Source organism: Mesoplodon mirus, assembly GCF_964341445.2.
Source record: "Mesoplodon mirus genome assembly, chromosome: X".
Taxonomy (NCBI): Eukaryota; Metazoa; Chordata; class Mammalia; order Artiodactyla; family Ziphiidae; genus Mesoplodon; species Mesoplodon mirus.
This window is the reverse complement of record NC_138981.1, coordinates 33,094,275-33,110,174: the sequence shown is the minus strand read 5'-3', so window position 1 is coordinate 33,110,174 and position 15,900 is coordinate 33,094,275. Positions and strand designations below refer to the sequence as shown.

At 42.2% G+C, this 15,900-nt stretch overlaps 2 protein-coding genes and 1 long non-coding RNA gene across 3 annotated transcripts in view; 2 read left to right on the top strand and 1 right to left on the bottom strand.

Annotated features, from left to right (window-relative positions):
- Positions 1-9,167, bottom strand: part of LOC309796149 (uncharacterized protein) — a gene marked incomplete at its 3' end in the record, with an annotated part of 551,894 nt that extends 542,727 nt beyond the window's left edge. The window contains exon 1 of the mRNA XM_082609206.1: positions 8,336-9,167. The remainder of the gene's footprint in view (positions 1-8,335) is intronic.
- Positions 7,501-15,900, top strand: part of TMEM47 (transmembrane protein 47) — a 29,656-nt gene continuing 21,256 nt past the window's right edge. Inside the window, exon 1 of the mRNA XM_082609529.1 lies at positions 7,501-7,841. Within this exon, the coding sequence (XP_082465655.1) occupies positions 7,616-7,841 (226 nt within the window). The 5' untranslated portion in view covers positions 7,501-7,615. The remainder of the gene's footprint in view (positions 7,842-15,900) is intronic.
- On the top strand, positions 9,219-14,595 carry LOC309796435. The gene is made up of 3 exons (XR_014292456.1): positions 9,219-9,453; positions 14,420-14,487; positions 14,573-14,595. It is a non-coding gene; the product is annotated as an uncharacterized lncRNA (long non-coding RNA).

Genomic DNA, 15,900 nt, shown 5'->3' with positions numbered 1-15,900 from the left:
AAATCAGTGACAATTAAAGCCTGCTGAGAAATGGACATGAAAGAAACTCCATTCTCCTGGTCACCACATAATGCATTGAAGAGTAAGGAAGAAAATGGTGATTTTTAAAAATTCTCTTAGCAGCTGCTTTCATGCAGCTACCTGCAGTAGAGGTTGAGCCCTGAGAGACCTGAGAAGATGATGTAGATCAGGCGCTTCCCAAACTGTAATTTGTACACTGATCTCTATGGATCCCACTAAACTACAGATTCTGATTCAGTTAGTCCAGGGAGAGGTCAGGAATCTGCATTTCTAGCAAATTCTCAGGTGACTCCAGTACTGCTGGCATCTGTGGACCACAGTTTGAATGGCAAGGATTTAGAGCCATAGGAATGAGCAGATGGAGAGAGAAGGAAGGGATGGAACTGACAGTGAGAGACGAGAGGACAGATGTGGGTTCTGATGAGACAAGCAAGACATGGAAGGCTTTCTTCTTTACAGTGTAGCACCCTTTCCTCATGACTCCTTAAGTCATTAGAAAAGTTTCATAAATTCAAAACTATACGGTGCTACTTGATGGGTTTTTCCTGGAAATTTGGTGAGGGCTGACATTTGCACCTAGGTTGGTTAGGGGTAGAATTGAGCATTTCACTAGATGCAGAACCAGATACAGAGAAGAACAGAAGCAGCAAGGATTTGGGAAAGGATTTTGGATTCTGAAGGATCATGAAATTATAGAGTTAAACAAAGTTTACCTAAATCTCCTAGGGACCAGAAGGCCTTAGCTGACACCTGGCTTATGATAATATAATAATTATGATTAGTGCTTACCATATGCCAGACATTACACATTATATAGATTACCTCATCAATCCTCACAACTCGATGACATAGGTATCACCCTATTTTATAAAGAAGAGATCTGACGTTAATGGCAAGCCCAAATCCATATACTCAGTAGGTTCCAGAGTGATTACCTTAACATTGGTCTGGCTGAATCAAAACAATCCCCATTCTTGTTTACCAAAGACCAGAAAGCCTGAAAAGAAAGAGGGGAAAATGTGAAACACGTAAAGGAAAAGTTGAAAAAAAATGATTCAGGGAATGACAAAAAGCTCTGATCTTCATATTGTTCTGATATTTCTACTAATATCTGTTTGGACCTGAATGAACTGACATTTTGAATTTTGACAGACTACTGATGAATCATGCAGTACTCACTAACTTTACCGACAAATTTTAAAAGGTGAAATCTAGAGGTGAGAGTTACACTGGAATACAATTCCTAAGAGGATCTTTTTTCCACTAGCCTCAATCCCCCAGCATTGCTGACATTTAAGACCACCTTTTGGAAATTCCAGAGAGAAATAGCTTAGCTGCTTTCTTCTACTTGGAAGTGTGAATATAAGTTGCTCCAGGTACCCTCCTTTCTACTTAATCCTTTTTTAATTTCAGCCTTTCCTTCAATTAACTTTGAGCCATTGCTATACTTGAGATGTATGAATTGGGGTTAATTTTTTTCCATTGTGAGTGTGAGTGCTTCAGGCCACAAAACAGAGAAGGGATCCACACTTTCTAATGAAAGAGAACTTTCTTACACTACAGAGTCCCTATCAGGAGAGCGCTTGTAAGGGCTTCCAGTTACAACAATTTTGAGACCATCTATGTTACAAAAAATAAACACATAGGAGAGGATAAAACAGTGCCAACCATCATGGATGAAACTATTTTTGAGATGAAAAACTGACACTGTTGCAGTCTAATTTGGGAGGAGAGGTTCTAGGCAGGCACTTCTTAGAATTTTTCCATCAAGTCACAGGTGTCTTCATTTAAATGTCCAAGAATAAAAGGTCTCTGAAAACCCAGCAAGAAGTGCACCAAGATGGCTTTAGACTGAAATCTAAAGTCACAGAGAAAGCTTAGCTAATGGGCTCCAAAGAGAGCAATGGAAAATGTGAACAACTTCCCATGATGATTCCTAATGATGTTGATCCATCTCTACTCTAACTTCCCTTGACTTGTGTTTAAGTCAAACCCAAGTCATGATTCAACACTAGTCCCCTTCGAGCTTCACCAAGCAAAATCTAGACCTGGTCATCCTACCCCTTTATTTTTGAGGCTTCCATTGTTCCAGTTTCGACTTAGTCCTCAAGCGTGGGGCACACCAGGAGAGATGTAGAAATGATGTATCCTGATGATGATGGCCAAGGATAACTGAAATGCCACCAGGATGAGAATATGTGGGTAGGCATGCATTTGCTTCAGGGTAAGCAAAAGTTTCAATTTATAGTTGTAGAAACAAAGAAACCAGAAGTTTAAAAATGCAGTCATATACTCCAATAAAATGTTTTTTAAAAATGCAGTCGTGGGGCTTCCCTGGTGGCGCAGTGGTTGAGAGGTCGCCTGCTGATGCAGGGGACACGGGTTCGTGCCCCGGTCCAGGAAGATCCCACATGCCGCGGAGCGGCTGGGCCCGTGAGCCATGGCCGCTGAGCCTGCGCGTCCGGAGCCTGTGCTCCGCAACGGGAGAGGCCACAACAGTGAGAGGCCCGTGTACCGCAAAAAAAAAAAAAAAAAAAAAAAAATGCAGTCATGAAGTACTAGAAGTGCTTATACTTGGTCATTTCTCCACAAAGCTCTAAGTGAATACAAATAAAATATAAATATGGAGGAAAACTTGTGCCATAGTTGATTTTGTTAAGAAAACAGAAGCTTGAAAAAGAGATGGAAGAGGCATTTAGAATTAATCCCCCTAGGAATATTCTGATTTTTCCCTGTATTTCTAATTCCCGGGCATCTGACACACTTCTTTCATTACAATAAACATATTTACTTTAAAACTAATCATCCTTCAACTCCAGTGGCCTCTTGTGTTTTCCCTTTCATGATTTATTTCCTTTCTCTGTGGGTAAGTAAATTATTATGGTCATAGGTGCTATTATGAAATAAGAAGTAACGAAGTCAAACTCACACATAATGTGAAAAAATGAATGTGCTCTTATTGACTTAAATCTAACAGATTCAATATTATACATTTTTAAATCATAAAAGACATTAGAAAATGATTGAATATAGTTATTTGGATGTGGAATTCTTCATTTTCATCAATATTCTTTTTTTAAAAGAGCAGAAGTTGTAATTATTAGTCACAATTATTTGTAATAACTCTAAGCCAAGAATTTTGTGACAACAGAAGAAATCTCAATAATGCAATACAGAACACACCATAACCTGGAACTCTCTTGGACCTTATTAATTATCATAAATAGCAGGCAGGACTTATTATATCGTGGCTTCACTCACATCAGAAACCTTCTAGCATGGACCTCGAGAATGGAATTATAGTAAAGAGAGTAAACCACTGAAGTAGTCTTTGTTTCTAATTTCTAAAGTATTTTGCCAACATTATTATCTGTTACACTGGACAAACAGCTGGTGGATATTTCTAATCTTTTAATGGTTGCTTCATAATTTTCCCCTCCATTCTATTTCTTCCTCTCTATAGCAAACGAGTGCCTGCTGTAGGAAGATCTTTCCAGCAGCTGGAAAGAGAAGCATGACTTAAAATTGCAGAGGCAAATGGCCCTGTCCCTGATGGATAAAGCTTACTTTATATGGATGGTGACCTGGATTCAGAAAAACTGGATGACACCTTCCCACTGCCTACCTAAAGAAGGGGCATAGGATTGACATTGACCAGAGGCTGCTGTGACAGTGACAAGTTTGGTGACTTGAACAGTGTATGAGATTTGCTGGGATCATTCCTGAAAACAGTACATCATTTCTCCCTTCCTAACTGATTACATCCCTTCTGAGTTATCCCAAAGGACTGAACCTTAGTAGTTGTACCTTTCAACTGCTAAGCAAATGTAGAGATGGTGCCCTTGCTGACAGGCTGTGAGCAGACAATGTGACATTTACTCCTCTTTATTCTCTCAAGACACATTCAAAGTCTGGAACGTGCTCCCTCCTCATCCCCCCATCTCTTCCATATCCTCTACCTCCCACCATGATACTTCCCTACTTTTCTGAATGAACTTCCCAATCTCTTCCATCTGACTTCACCTCTCACATTGCTGCCCTGTTTTTCTGGCCTGACTGATGCAAGCCTGAGGCGGAACTCTTCCTTTACTTCAGAGTCTGGGAATGACTCCTTCCTGCCTTTCCCTGGCTACACAACTCAGGCAGAGTTTCACGTCAGAGTTCTATGACTCCAATTCTCATGGAGCTCCTATACCGTGGGATAGAATTTGGGCCCTTAGCCTTTGCCTCCCTGAGGTCTAGGGAGAGGGGTGACCATGGTGATATGGTGCCCAGGCTAGGTTCAGGTGAAAGAGGGGGTGTCTGGCCTTTGTGTGGCACCATAATGAAGGGCCAAAAAGTCATCACTTCTAAGAGATCTCTAGTAAATTCGCCTAAGCAAGGGACTCTTTCTTCACAGTTCAATGTAGGCCCATATCATTTCTCAGTTATGGGTCTTTTTTTTTTTTAATTTATTTGGCTGCACTGGTCTTAGTTGCGGCATGCAGGATCTTCATTGCCGTGTGTGGGATCTTCGTTGAGGCATGCGGAATCTAGTTTCCTGACCAGGGAACCAACCTGGGCCCCTTGCATTCAGGTGCGGAGTCTTAACCACTGCACCACCAGGGAAGTCCCTCAGGTATGGGTCTTTTTCAATTCTTGTTTCTACTCCCCTCCTACACACACACACACACACACACACACACACACACACACACACACACACACACACACACCTTAGCTGTCACCTCCCATCCTACTTCCAGCCAGATACCTTTTTTGTTTTTTGGTAGGTTTTCATTCAATGTTAACTATGGTTAGAATCTCTGCTCCACCATTTCCCTTTTTAGAGTAAATGCACGTCCACCATCCCTTATATGAAACCTCTGGGGCCAGCTGTATTGAGGAACTTTTTCAGATTGCTGAATGATGCTATGGTTCATATGTTGTAAATTAGACAACACCCAACAGGGTTTGTGGCTCCATATTTATTCACACTAAGTGGGATACACCAAAACCATAAATAGCCTCACATCAGTTTGTAAATGTTTTTTTGTTTTTTTATTTGTTTGTTTTTACCAAATGAGTTTGCTACAAACTTATGAAAAGAAAAACAAACAAACAAAAAAACCTTCTGTCTTAAGAGCTTTTTGTATTTTTAAAATGAGGATTAAGGATTGGTGATCTGTATTATGCTGCGCAAATTCTAGACATATTAAAAGAGGAATGGAGCATTTTAGGAGAATTTGGCTTTTTTGTTGTTAAAAATGCCTTATTTTTCCAATTTTTGAGACAGTACAGAGACAATTTTATAGGTCGTACAATGAAGGATGGAGTTGTTCAAGTAAGCAGTTTAGTAAAAGCCGGAAAAACGAAGCAAGGGGAGGGTGGGGCCGGAGGAGGAAGGAAGCCCAAACTAGATGGAACGAAGATAAAGAAAATACTGGCAGGCTGGGACTGGAACTTATTAAAGGGCAAGTGATAGAACTTGGAGAATAAAAAAGATAACTTTGAGGGCATAGTCAAGAAATATTCTTAAAAATTATTTTCAAATGTACCTTATAAATCCATGAACATATATCCAGGTAAAAGAAAGATATCCCAAGCCTGGTCCTCCCTATTAATCGTCTTGGTTTATAACTTTGCAGTGTTCCATTAGGAACTGTTTTCAAGGATAAGCACGTAAGCTTCTTTCTCCTTGGAAGGTTGGGAGGCCAAGAATCCTGTTGGAAGTTAGAGGTTCCGGAGCTCAGAGTGCTCTAGCTTTCTTTGTTAAGTGTGGTAAATATCACGATGGAGAGGTAGGGGAACAAATGTAAGAAAACCATGGGTTTTTATTTCACATTGAGTTGGTTCTTATTCTCGTCATTTGACACTAACTCAACTGTTTCTTGCATTCAAAATGTTGCTTCGGTCAAAATGTAGTCAGCCCTATGGAAAGATGTGATCAGAAGAAAAGAAACTATTATCCGCAAAAAGTATGAACTCCTGCAGCATTGAGGATGGTGTTTCATTAAGAGAAGGCATTTCTTCCATTCTTCAGATCTTAACCACTATTTTTGGGTTTCTCTCCAACTTTTTCAGACAGTGAAAGATCTGGGAACACCCCTTCCCCCAATGAACTATCAATAAGTTGTTTCTTTTATAGGAAAATGGGCAAGTAGTCAAAGAGATACAGGAGACAGATAACCCTACCAATCACAAGCTGAACTATAGTCAGTTACAAATTGCAAATTCAATTTCAATGGGAGTTTATTCCTCACGTACAGGGGGAAAAAAAGAGCGTCTCCTTAAAAACAGAGACAAGGTCGAACTGGGCTGAATCCTTAGCCCCAAGCACACAGTAAATATGCGTAGATTCATTACTTAAAGATATGCCGCTTTTCCTATGCCAGGCCCTGGGCTAGGTTTTCGGGGCACCGGAAAAGGTTAATGCCATGGAGGGATTCAGATCCCACTTGGCATAATGTAAAGCCGAATGAATAAAGGTTTTAAACAACGTACAAAGAACACAGCAGCGGGGAAGCAAGTAAGGTTTACATCACATTTTGTGGGAGCTCTCATTCCCGTTTTAGCTCCTGCGTTCTTTCTTTTCACGCGGCCCTTCCTAGGGGGCGCGAAAGGAGGCGAGCCCAGAGAATAGAAGCCGCAGTAGGCCGGCGGGGAAAGTTGGGAAATAGGGAAAACTGGCGGGAGAGGGCGGGGGGGAAGAGATCGCATCCAAGACTGGGTCCATCCTGAGTTTGAAAAGAGAACAAAATGCCTTTTGTCACTTTTCTCCACCTTCTTCCAAATCCCCCCGGGATGAGAAATTGGCGGGGCGGGAGGGGGTGTGTTACATCGCTGAGAACCTCTCTTTGCTCCAATGGCCACAGCCCAAGAAACCTAGGAATCTACAGCTGACGCCTTCTAGAAAAGGACCCACCCCAGCTCGCTAAGAAAAGGAAATCCACGTGACAGGAGGGGGTGGGGGCGGGAAGCCAAGCGACCCCGGAGCGAGCGCGGCCAGGGGCGGGGCCGGGGGCCGGGCAGCTTCGAGGAATTGCCCCGCGCAGCGGTTCTGGGGTGGAGGGCTCGCATCGGGCTATGTGCGCGCAGCACACTAGGGTAGAGGACTCGCTGCGCGCGCACAGCGCACGGGGGGCAGAGAGAGAGCGGACCCATTCCGCGCGCACCGGGCAGGGGTGGGGCGGGCGCAAGCCTCTCGCGCCGGGAGCCTGGAGCCAGGAGCCGGAGCCTGACGTCGGCCCGGGTGGTGACCGCTGCCCCTCCCCGCTCGGCGCCGCCTCCCGCAGCCGGGGAGGGGCCGGGGCGGAGCGAGCGAGCGGGGCAGTGCCGGGGCGGAGCGGGCGCGGGCAGAGCGCTGCGCGGGGCCGGCGGCTAAGGTCCACGGCGGGAACGGTATCGCTGCGGCTGCCCACGACCCGATCCCCGGCCGGCCGCCCCTCAGATCCACCTTCGTGGCGCGGCGGAAAGCGCGCGGATCCCCGAGGGAGCGAGTCCCAGCGCGCGGCGGCTCGGCTGCTTCCCTCCGTGGGAGGTCGGGCTCCCGGCTCTCCGGACCCGCCTGGCGTCCTCGTCTCCGGCGGGGCGGGCCGGCTGCGGCGCCCGGGACATGGCTTCGGCGGGCAGCGGCATGGAGGAGGTGCGCGTGTCGGTGCTGACCCCGCTGAAGCTGGTCGGGCTGGTGTGCATCTTCCTGGCACTGTGTCTGGACCTGGGGGCCGTGCTGAGCCCGGCCTGGGTCACGGCCGACCACCAGTACTACCTGTCCCTGTGGGAGTCCTGCCGGAAACCCGCCAGCTTGGACATCTGGCACTGCGAGTCCACACTCAGCAGCGGTGAGGGCCCGGCGCGCCGCGACCCCTGCCTCCCGCCCCGGACCGCCCCGCGCCCCGCTGCCTGGACAGCTACCGCCTCTACCCGCCTCTCCTTCTGTGTCCCCCACCCTAGTCCGCCCCCTCCATCCTGGCCCTTCGCGGATCCTCGGGCTCTAGGCAACTCCCTGATCTCCACCCCTCACCTCTCCCCAATCCCGGTCGCCAAACCCAGTGCAATGTCCCACGCCCTCTCCTCCCGTGGCCATTCCTCGGGCTCTGGAGTAACACGTATGCTATTTTTTTGGTAATTGTTATCATTTAAGGGGAGAACCATGTGGCTGTGTTGAAAATGCAACGCCTTCCACACCCGCGTTAAAAAAGACACAAGCAAAAGCGCCCCAACTCCCACCAGGATGCTGTGGGTTCTCTCTGCCTTCCCCATTCTCTCTCAAGGAGGAATTTCCCTGAGTTTACCTCTGAGTGCCCCCGTTTCTGCCTGTTCTACTCCACTTTACCTGGGTTTTCCCGTGAGTTTCGGTTTGGATTTTAGTTCCTTAAATTTTTGAGGGATGTGAAGAGTTGGGAGAGGGACAGGCTTTAATTTCCTTGCCTTTTTTGGTGACACCGTCCTTGGTTGAGAGTTGCTCTTCTTTCTTTCCCACTCCAAATGCCTCTTCAGTCCTCCAGATCTTTCTTGCTCTTCTGCATGAGGTACTCACAGATGCCTGCAAAGTTGTGGCTTATTCAGCCAGCACTGGAAGCAGCAAAGGGATGGGGTGGAGGACGGAGAATTAGGTAGTCACGGAGGGCCTTTACCGCTTTACTCTCTCCTTGAGCCCCGGTTGCCTTCCCCTGCCCTCCCAATGTTACGCCCTTAGCAGAAATCTGACAACTTCCGATTTCTTGCTGCAAACCCCTATTCCTCGCTAATCTTGATTCTTCAGCTGCTGGTGTCAGTGCAGAGAAAGGGGAATAAAAGGCAGAGGACCAGGCTGTGATTTTACACACGTACACGCGCACCCCTGAGAAACTCATTAAATTCCTTCATGACAGTTTCCTGTCTTCTCTGGGACTATTTATAAAGCTTTACTGGAAACGTGTCAAGTTCCAGGCAAGTTGAAATAGGACAAAGAGCCACAAAAATCAGATTTGCTTTTGTCTTTGGTTTCTTGTTATAAGAGAAATTAGTGCACTTGGTTTAGTTTCTTCCATAAATTTGTCTGTTTACAAAAGGCTTTTTCTTTGATATTACCTCAAATTTTCCATTGAAGGATTTCGTCTTTGTTGCTTAATTTACTGTGGAGGGGACTGGTTGGCAGCGGGAGGTCAACATTTAGGTCTTTTAATTCTTTCAGGGTTGGTTGTTTACAACTGAAGATAAAATAAATCGGTAAAATGCCTTTCTTCAGTAACCAGGGGATCCAAATAAACTTTGGAGAAAATATGCTTTCTTTCCCCTCTCCAATAGAAATGGAAATTTATGTAGGAATGCCAGCTCCAGCACGTCTCCTTAGCAACGTGAATCTTTTGCCCCTTTCTCTCTGTCTCCTGAAATAATAGCCCCCTGATTGCATAAAGACTTTTTAGATAGGTAGGAGAATCAAGCTTCAACTCCCATTTTCTTTTCAGGCCCGTATCCTTTTCTCTCGGCCAGGAATGTGGGGAATGGGGAGAAGCCAGCTCGAGTTTGTGGCGCGTCTGCAGCGTTTGCTAATCTTTCCTTCATTGCCTCCATACCCATTTATCTCTGCTTTTTTCCTCTCTAAGCAAGGAAATAGGGAGACACAAGCTTAATGCAAATATAGTTGTAATAGGACTCTGCAAGGTAAAAATCGGAGGCTGGTACAGCTTCTGATTTTTTCTTCTAAACCCGTTATTCTACCCTCTTGCTGAAACTCATACTGCAGCATTTATTTCTTGTTGCGTTCCTGAAAATAAAATAGTTTTCATCCTAGAAAAAGTATACTTCAGAAGCAAATTGGGCTGGTGGAAATGGTTTTGTTGGAGGCTATCTGGAACAAGTTATTGACTTTCTTTATGTAGTAGCAGTTCGTTTTTCCTCCCCAAGGTGGTGGTGGACGGGGAGGATGCAGGAGGAAAGGAAACAAAATGTGGAAAATCGCTCATCTCCCCACTTTACAAAGTCTATTTTCTTACAGTGTTCGGTGACTTGAAGCTTCTGTGCACCAGTATTCTGAAACAAGGGGGAAGCTTGAAGTGAAACGAGCAATGTTTTCCTTGCCCGTTCCAAAGGGCAGGCAGCTTTTCTCAGTCTGTTTGCTGTGTTGAATAGCAGAAAGCAGGGAGGGAAATGTCTTCTCTGAAGATTTTAAGAGATCCACTTCATTGTCTCTCGAAATGAATTACCTCAGGAGGAACCACCAAGGACAGTTTTACTGAAGGCCCTTTACCAGCATCTTCAGGGTTTAATTAAAAACCTTTGTCTTAATTAGAATTGAAACTGCCGTGAAGAGGCAAGCTTGTAAATACAGAAGGGAAATTTCAGGAATGTTTCTACCGATGACAATATGTCCTACTTAGGCCCAGTTCCTACGGAAACTTTCCCCTCAGCCATTATTTTTAAAGCCGCATTTTAATTTTGGTACCAAATGTGCATCGTTTGCCGCTTATAACCTGTTTTATGGTTTTAAGCAAAAGCAGAACCATTCCTTTTGTGTCCTGGTGTATTGTAGGTTGCGTCAGCACTTCTAGTACGAACCAGTAATCCGGGTGTCAGTCAACTGTAATGCTTTTCTCCGGTGTCCCAATTCAGTGTATGGGGGACTATCCAGGCATTCATCTTTAATGATGAATGTAAATTTCCCAAAAAGACAAATGAGAAAATGGCTAATAGACTGTCATTCGCGGTGGAAACAGGAAAAAAATAAATAAATTAAGTATGCTTGTTAGGAAGTTTAGAATAGGTAGTACTCACATGGCTGCTGGCCACAGAATTTCTAAGGATGATTTTGGCAGCCTTTTAATACATCTTAAATATTATTTTTAAATGATAGTAATGTTTTAGACTTTGCTTAGTCGCATTTAGTTTTTATAACTTTTTTCCTAGAATATAATTATAGGGTTTCACAGCCATAGCAATTATAAGAGAATCCTTAGTACAAATAGGATTACTCAAGTGTATACAGAAAGCTGACACCCTAAACTTGACTTCAAACGTACTGTATAACCTCTAGGGTAATTTTATGCTTCTTCTTTAAAATTTATAAATACGTAGCTATTTCATATAAATCAGATTGCTTTTTTGACGTCTGTGTTATTTACTGACTAAGCAAAATGTAAGGGTGTGCAGATGGCCAAATGAACACAATTTACTGAGTAATTTTGGGATATAACGAGTGGCATTTATCCATCTTTCCACCCACAAAATACTTGATTAAATAGTTGGTTCCTTTTTCAAGGAATATTAACATTAGCACACTCTCCTAAAAATAGCTGCATTTGTAACCAGTCACTGGCAGTTTTGAAATGGCAGTGCGCTGTAGGCTAATAACAGGTGAATATTATTATTTTCAGTTGACAAGGGGTTCTTTTAAGAGTGCTTTGTATGTAGCTCATTTTTTTAAAACTGTGATATAAAAGTCCACTTTAAAAGACATTTTAAGAAAACCTGTCTTGGGTGGTAGTTTAAGATAAACGGAACTGCCTAAACACCTGCAAATCTTAGAAAATCTTAGATACAGTGATTCTGAGTTCAGATGTGTATTATCTGTGCATATTTTGAATCCATATCTTAATTGGGAAATGTAATTTCATTGGAAAACTTTGCAATGTGATTTACTCCAGGGAAAGTTCAGCTTGTTGCTTGAAATGAGTTGATATTGATGCATGTTTACAAATAGCTCAGCAAGCCTGGAGGTCACAACAGTTATACTCTATTCTGGCTTCCTAAAAAAGTTCAGAAGTAGAACAAATGGAATTTTATTTAACCTATACAGTGTAGACTGGTGCAAAATTATTCAAAGAGCAGCACTTAGCACCAAAACTTTCTTGATTAATAATTCAGAGAAAACCCAGTATAACATTTCAAGATCTTGATGATGATTTCCTTTTAAGGTCTCCTAAGACTCTGAAGTTCCCCAGATTGACTTTTACAAAGGACATTTTAATTTGTGGGCAGATATAATTCCTCTTTTGTTCACATTTGTAGAATGATTGTAATCTCCAGGGAGCCATTTAGATCAATCTTTGTCAGCTAACGGATTTGATGAGTATGTGAGAAGCCTGGCCTTTCATAAAACCTTTCAAAACAAAACCAAAACAAACAAAAGCATATCTCAAGCAATAGATTTTGCCCGCTGTCAGGAATAAATTTGAAGAATCACTTTCAGGTTTCTGTTTAATACTAAGCCCACTTAGTGAGACTGCAAAAGTACTACTGGATATATTAGTGAAAAGGATTTTAGGTGCTCCAAAATTAGTCCCTGGATTATATTACCTAAATATCACAGTAAACTTCTTTATGAACTCTGATAAATTATAACATAATCCTCTAGGAGGGCAGAGTAGTGTTGTGAAGAATATATGAGGCTTTGGATTCAAACTGCCCTGAACTTGACCACTTACCAATCATATGACCTCATACAGCTTACTGTCATCAGATGATTTGTCATGAAGATTAAATATGCAAACATACCTGCTCATTAGGGTTGCATTTCTTCCTTATATATTCAGAGAAGCAAACCCAAAGTGATAATTTTTTTCAATAATTGAGGACTTTTTCCTCCTTAAGTGGTAAACTTTTTTTGCATTGAATGATGAAGTGTGTTGTTAGTCTCAAATTTAAATTTTGATATGTACTTCCCAGCATTTAACAGTGCTCTTGGTAAATCATGATCACAAAATTATTGTCTAATAGCTACCTTTTATTCAGTACTATTCCAGGCCAGACATTTCTATTATTCCCAGTGCTGAATAAACTTGCAGTTTAGCTAATGTTATCTCCATATATTATTGAGGAGACCAGGTATTTTTGTAAGTTTACCAAGTTCTCAATCAGTGGTAGGGACAGGTTTTTTCCAAGAGTGTTCCAGTTATTAATGCTGGAAAACAAACCACCTCCAAAGTTAGTGGTGTCAAATGACAGTTATTTTTTTATGCTCATAACTTTTGTGGGTCAGGAATTCAGATAGGGCATAATGAGGATGGCTTGTCTCTGCTCCAGGATGTCTGGAGCTGGAGCTGAGGGTGATTTGAATGGCTGGAAAGTAGAACATCTGGAACTGCAGGATCTTCTTCCAAATGGTTTCACGAGGTTTGACTTATTGTTGGAAATGGCTGGGAGGCTGGACTCAGCTGGGACTGGCCTTTCTAGCATGGTGGTCTCAGCATAGTTGGACTTCTTTTCTTGCAGGATGAGTAGTTTTGCTGAGAGCAAGGGTTCAAAGATAACCAGTCTCTGTCTGAACCAGCCTGGGAAATCACAGAGGAGCCATATGTATAGTCCAGATTCCAGGGGAGGAGAACTGGGCTCTACTTCTTGATGGAGCAGTGGCAAGGTCACATTGTAGAAGAGCATGTAGGATAGGAAATGCTCTTGGGCCACATTTGCAAGTATAGTCTGACACTGGAGTCTAGCCAGAAATCTGCATTCTTTCTTCATTGCCTCTGAAGAACCAAGACAACTACATAGCTTCTTTCTTTAAGAACTTTGAATCAATTGTATAAATAACATTTGGCTGGGGCGAAAACTGCCCTCAACCAACACATGGCTTTAATGATTAATCGCTTGTATGGGGTTACTCTAGATTTGGAATCAAATGAGCTCAAAAACTTAACCTGTCTACAAATAGAGAAAATTTTTCTCTATATATATTCAACCTTAGGTCATTTTTGGATTATAGTCTCAAATGATCAAGGATCAAACTGATTAAGAATCTGAACTCTTAATTTGCTACTTCATGTTTCATGATAAAATTTTAGCCTTTCTTAGAAGGTTTTGTATGAGTCTGACGAGATGGTTTGTACATGAACACTAAAATGTAACAATTCCATACAGGAGCCAAGTTTTGTAGTGCTAGAAAGGTATGAGAATTGCAGGGATGTTTTTTGTTTGCTTGTTTTTTCATTATTTTAGTAACATGATTCTTCTCTTGATAATTGCCTATATGTTGAATCACAGAATCACAGCACATTTGGAGTAGAAAAGATTTTAAAAAATAATCCTGCCTGATAAATTTATTGCATGGACAAGAAAAATAAGGCAAGACAGAATATTAAAGACTCAATAGAGAGATTGTACTTAGCCATAGTATTTTTGCAGGGTGGGTTTTCAGAATTTCCAGTAATATTGCAGATAACTATCTCTTGGTATTTGAAGGATTGTTGAATACTATCATGTATGGAACTTTGGATGAAGAAGTTAAGGACCACATGTGAAACAGCTGTCTACTTTTTAGAAGATTATTTATCATCCAAGATTTGATTTCCCATAGAATTTAAAGAGTCTTCAAATAGACTCATTTATGTTGATAAGTCCATTAAGTTTTAGATGTTTATTATCATCAAATTGTACATTGTTACCATGGCTAGTCCTTAAAAATCAACAAAAACTTCTTTTTCTTTAAGTTTCTCTATGATAGGGTTCTTTAAAACAACTGCTTGATTTTAAGTTGAAAAACACTTCCAAAAGTCTGTGGAAGCCAGCCATGTAAGTTTCTTAAATTGATTATATGCATATAAATTTCACTGGATCAACTTATTACTGCATTCTGGCTTTATTTTTTTTTTTAAAGATACATTTATTTATCAAGAGACTGATTTTTCCTATCAACTTATTACTGCATTCTGGGGGACTTCCCTGGTGACACAGTGGTTAAGAATCCGCCTGCCTATGCGGGGGACACAGGTTCGCTCCCTGGTCCAGGAAGATCCCACATGCTGAGGAGCAACTAAGCCCGTGCACCACAATTACTGAGCCTGCGTGCCACAACTACTGAAGCCCATGCGCCCTAGAGCCCACATGCCACAACTACTGAGCCCGTGTGCTGCAACTACTGAAGCCTGTGCGCCTAGAGCCTGTGCTCCACAACAAGAGAAGCCACCACAATGAGAAGCCCGCACACTGCAATGAAGAGTAGCCCCCGCTCGCTGCAACTAGAGAAAGCCCACACGCAGCAATGGATTCCCAACACAGCCAAAAAATAAATAAAGATTAAAACAAAAACAAAAAAAACTTATTATTGCGTTCTGGCTTTTTTTTTTTTTAAAGATACACTTATTTATCATGAGACAGATTTTTCCTTAAGCAGAATTTCATCCTCACATGTCAAAGGCATGGACAGTTAAGTCTTACCGGTCTTTTCAAAGTATTGGATCATCTCCCTTGAAAATTAGACAAGGACACCTTCCTTACCCTTTTTTGCTCCTATATTTGTTTGGGATTTGGAGACATTACTAGACCATCAATTTTCTGTTCTATTGTAGTCTTGCCTTTGGCACCAAAGACTCCCATTAATAAAACAAAACAAAACAAAACAAACAATAACCCCTACAAAAATGAAGCATCCATGGTTTCCAGAAAACCAGGAAAAATATATCTAGATCATTTTTATCTCTACCAGCTTATTAACTGTTGTGAGATTTAAAATGATAGTTTTAATGAGCCATGTTTCAAGATAAGGTCACAAATATTGTCTTTTCAAAATATATGCGTATTAGGCAAAAAGATGTTAAAAAAATAGAAGTTGGGACTCCGAGTCACATATTCTCTATGCATGAAAAGGCACATCCACGAAAGGACTCAAATTTCCATCAGAAGGAGTTTTATTTCTGTCATGTTTTATGGTCCTGAAACCAAATGTTCATCATAATGCATAGTGCTTTGTGAAGGCAACCTGGAGTCTTTTCCTAGCACTAGTAGGTGACTTAAAGAGAGATAGAAATGTCCCAGGAGGCCCTTTTCTATCTTCTCGTATGTATCCAAGTAGTTAACTTCACTGAAACATATTCATTGATTTCCTAGCAGGGAGTAAGCATTGTCCAGGTACAAAGTCAGCTAGTCATTCTGGTGGTGAGAGCAAGGTGATGAATGAAAGTTTCTTTTAAACAAATTAATGAAATA